Below are 3,936 nucleotides of genomic sequence, written 5' to 3'. Positions count from 1 at the left end.
AAATAGCCATAATTGAAAGCATAGATCCTATTCAACAGGCTTTCTTTAGTGATGAAATGTTGAATCAGGTATTCAAAAAGTAACCTGGCCTCATATTGACCAACCCCCTCCAAAATGTCATGCATGATGTCAACAGCATAATTTTCTGAAATACTGAAATACTGCAAAGTGTTCAGAATGCTATTCCGCTTAATGCCAAATAAGGAGGTTATTGTTGGATCATTTTCCAAAGCAGTAAAATGTTGGTCATTCAAAACTGCAGATCTTAAAGTCAAACATGGGTCATCTTCTGAGAAAACTGACTGAGCAGTAGATTTATCAACCAAGCAAAATCGACAGAAATGATTTGCACTAAATGACTCCATGAATCCAAGAATGCTGTGCATACCCAAGTTATCACCAGTAATTTGTGCAAGAGTGCCACGAACACAGACTTCAGAAAATGGAACAGCAACTCCAGTTGTTTCTAATATTTTCAGGTCTCTTACTAAGGGTTTCAATATTTCATCAATACCATATTTCTTAGCATCTTGTGCATGGAACAATGATACCAGATGAATGTTCATCAAGGCTGAATTCACCCTGGGTGGAAGATTCCTTAAAATAAAGTAAAGACAGCCAACTTTATGGATACCTTTCTTTGAACCTAGCGGATTTGCGCACTCAAATTCATCAAAGTACAACTGGATCTGGAGAGCAAACTTTTCACTTGAAAACAGGGGATGATTTTTGAAGTAGCTTCCATCACAGAAGTCCTCATATTTGTCACAGCTAGTAGATTTTTGCATCAATTCACAAATACTTTCATTTTTGAAAATGAATTGCAGTGTTTTAATTATTGGAATATAGATAAATTTGTCAGTGATTGGAACTTGCTCATAGTTTCCAGCTCTGGTGTTTCGTCTGGTATCAAATCTTACACCTAGGCGCTTTTCAACTGGTTGCACGATATCCCATTTTTCGGTGAAATATTTTTTCAACTTGCTATTTGAATTTAAATGGCTGAAAGGATTGTCTGTGTGTTTAAACAACTCTTCAATGGCCGATCTGGCGGGATTGGTGGCTGGTATTAAGCTCAGCACTCGTTCCTGTATATTAGTTTGCAAGTCTCCAACAAATTCCTGAAAGTTCTCAATGGTAGAAAGTACTACAGTATTTGGTACACCACTTCCTAAAAGTTTGGCAATAATTGATGCACACATGTCCTTGCTTCTTAGTGGCACTGAAGAGCCTTCTTCAATATTTTGATGTTGTGATGAAGTAGAGGGTGTTTCATCATTTAAGTACTGCAAATTATCATGCTCTTCAGTGTCATGGTTGACAGGGGTCTGATCTGTCAGACATGTACTGTCAAATGGTGCATGTATCTTAACGAGGTGCCTTCTAAATCCAGAATAACTTGAGAACTGCAAGCAGCATCCTATTTGACCACATTTTAATCTTAAATTTTTCCCTGGATACATTCCATGAATTAGTTTGAGGTGCCTGAACAACAGCAGAGCTGTACCAAAGGATGACGCACAGAGGAAACATCTCAGCATTTTAGCTAGCTGAACGCACTACTGCTTGTTCAACAACTTTGCTCTTAACTCTTTGACTCTTGGAGTTTCTTCTGTGGTGTCAATGTCAATGTTGTACAGTGTAGTCTGTAAAAATGTGTACAGGCTGGAGAGAGCATCATCATATTTCAGACTGAAAACAAAATGAGACTTGAACAGCTCATCAAATGCACCCAAAGATGTACTTGACTGACATGGAAGAAGCTTCCCATCCAAGACTATGTAGAAGCTGTGCTCGTGAGGTTCCTGTGGCCAAAAGATATGGCTGGGGGTTTCGCTCTGCGGTAAGGTGATCCTCCAAGCTCTGGCACGCCTGAAACACAAAGAAGCATTGTCACATAAGCAGTTAACTACAAAAAAATGTTACAAAATACTGGAAAAGATCATGTGGCTTTTACAAACCTTCCGAAATAGCACTAAATGATCTGCAGCCTCTGCAACACTGATCTTTTTTGGCCGCTTACGTCCAGCTGGTTGAGGTGTAAGCAGATGCAGCAAGACAAGAAGGGAGGCCATGTCGCTGTCCCACTCTGCAGACAAAAATCAACATATTTTACCTAAGAATATCTTTCTCTACATTTTTACCCTGTACACAACATAGTAGCCTCTCCTAATTGCTTGTTATTTAAAAGATAAACAGGAGGCAGTAATAATCAGATATACTCCCATTTGCTTAAAAAGTTATGGCAACTTATGATATCGCAAACAAATCCTTAACAATATAATACCTGGCTCTTCATCAGCAGTGTCAGACTCTTCATTTAGGGCAGAGTTGAGGTGTTTTTTCAGAAGAGGTGTCTCTCTCAGGCTCCTGGCCTCTCGGATGATCTTGTCTTTAAAGCAGGTGGTCCACTTTTCCAGGAACCTGGATGAAGTCTCTGATCCAAACATCAGCAAGAAATCCTGCAAAATCTAATGTAAAGCGGAAGGAACTACCATTACAATCATATCAATTGAATAAAATTTATTTTAAGAAATATTATTCAAGTGTTTCCTACCAGTCCTTTAGTGTCCAAGAAACGAGGGAACATTTGGAGAATGTCTGCTGACTGCTGTGGATCATGGATCATCTGTTGGCGATAGAGGAATGTTTCTCTCATCTTCTGCAAGACTAAGTCATGGTCGGTTGTGTGGTGAAGAAGAGACATTGCTTCCATGCAGCCATCTCCTGATTGCTGGTCATTGGTGGGGCCAACTGTCCTTGAAGATGTGGGACCTCCTTTACGCACCACTTTGTTGTGGGAAGTTGATGCAGTTTTAGACTGACGTTGAACTGTCTTCACCCTCCACTCAAGAAAACCTTTGTTGCTCTGGATGTCATAGAAATGTTCCTGGAAATAATAATATCTGTGGTTAGAGTTCTGACACTTTAAAGTTTCAAAGGAAAGCAAATAGTAAAATTCTGAAAAAGATCAGTATTTCACACTGTATTTACAATGCAAACTCACATATCCCTTTTTTGAGTATGGATCCTTCAAAGATGGGAAGAGTGACACAATCCCAAGAGCATGAAACTCCTTGGTTGTTTTGGCTACTGCTCTCCTAAAATATATAAAAACTGTTTGTGAAAAGATTCTTTCCTTAACTGAAAAAAAAGAAAATTTAGGTACTAGCATCAAGCTTCTTACCCTTCCTTTTCACGCATGTGAGCCACAATGATGTTCACCATTAATCGCCGAGTTGAATCTTTCAAACTCCCTGTGTCTTCATACTCCTTGATCACGGTCATCCCTGCTGGCTTTGAGGTCAGAATCTGCTCCACCACCTAATTGGAATAGATTTTTAAAAAGATCATAGCAGCCAAAAGTACTGATTATTTAAGGAAACATCAATCTGTCACAAAAAAATATCAATTAGGATTAGGCTTTCAATATCTGTAGTCCCTGAGTTTAATCTGCATCCTAAATTACGCTAACCAACTAGCAAACTGTCAAGAATGTAAATTATTACACTTACACTTCTTGCACGGGTGCTGTCCATATCAGGTTGAGCAAGTTGATATCCGGCATCACTTGTTTCACTTCTTGGGCTGCTTAAGCTCGAGATGGACAGTGTATCTGTTAGACTTGAGGAGGAGGATCCTTCACCTGGCTGCAGAAGTGCGAAATCTGAGGATAAAAAAAACATCAGTGTATAAGGCATAACCCTGACCACCAAAATCAACATTACTACTTGCTATCAACAGAGAATAGTTACTTAGTATTTTCATTCTGAACACAATAACATTCCCTACCACATGGTGTGAGTGTTATATACTCGGCCAGGTCTGCACTGTCAGCGTTGTCCTTGGAAAGGTCTGGTGGTTGGAGGTCTGAAAAGCAGACATTTGGTTGTACTTTTTTTTTTAATATTAAATTATTTTGATTGAAAAAAAATT

The 3,936-nt window shown here is 39.0% G+C and overlaps 1 protein-coding gene across 1 annotated transcript; it reads right to left on the bottom strand.

Moving 5' to 3' along the window:
- Positions 1 to 1,559: 1,559 nt before the first annotated feature.
- Positions 1,560 to 3,288, bottom strand: LOC121611261. Its single transcript, XM_041943702.1, has 5 exons — positions 3,188 to 3,288; positions 3,008 to 3,101; positions 2,288 to 2,471; positions 1,962 to 2,089; positions 1,560 to 1,805 (listed from the first exon to the last, which is right to left on the bottom strand). The coding sequence occupies exons 1-5, from the start codon at positions 3,286 to 3,288 to the stop codon at positions 1,560 to 1,562; spliced, it is 753 nt and encodes a 250-aa protein (XP_041799636.1).
- Positions 3,289 to 3,936: the final 648 nt, after the last annotated feature.

The sequence above is a fragment of the Chelmon rostratus genome, chromosome 9 (assembly GCF_017976325.1).
Source record: "Chelmon rostratus isolate fCheRos1 chromosome 9, fCheRos1.pri, whole genome shotgun sequence".
NCBI classification, from domain to species: Eukaryota; Metazoa; Chordata; class Actinopteri; order Chaetodontiformes; family Chaetodontidae; genus Chelmon; species Chelmon rostratus.
Note: the sequence above shows the minus strand (reverse complement) of the source record. Positions and strands in the feature narration are given on the sequence as shown.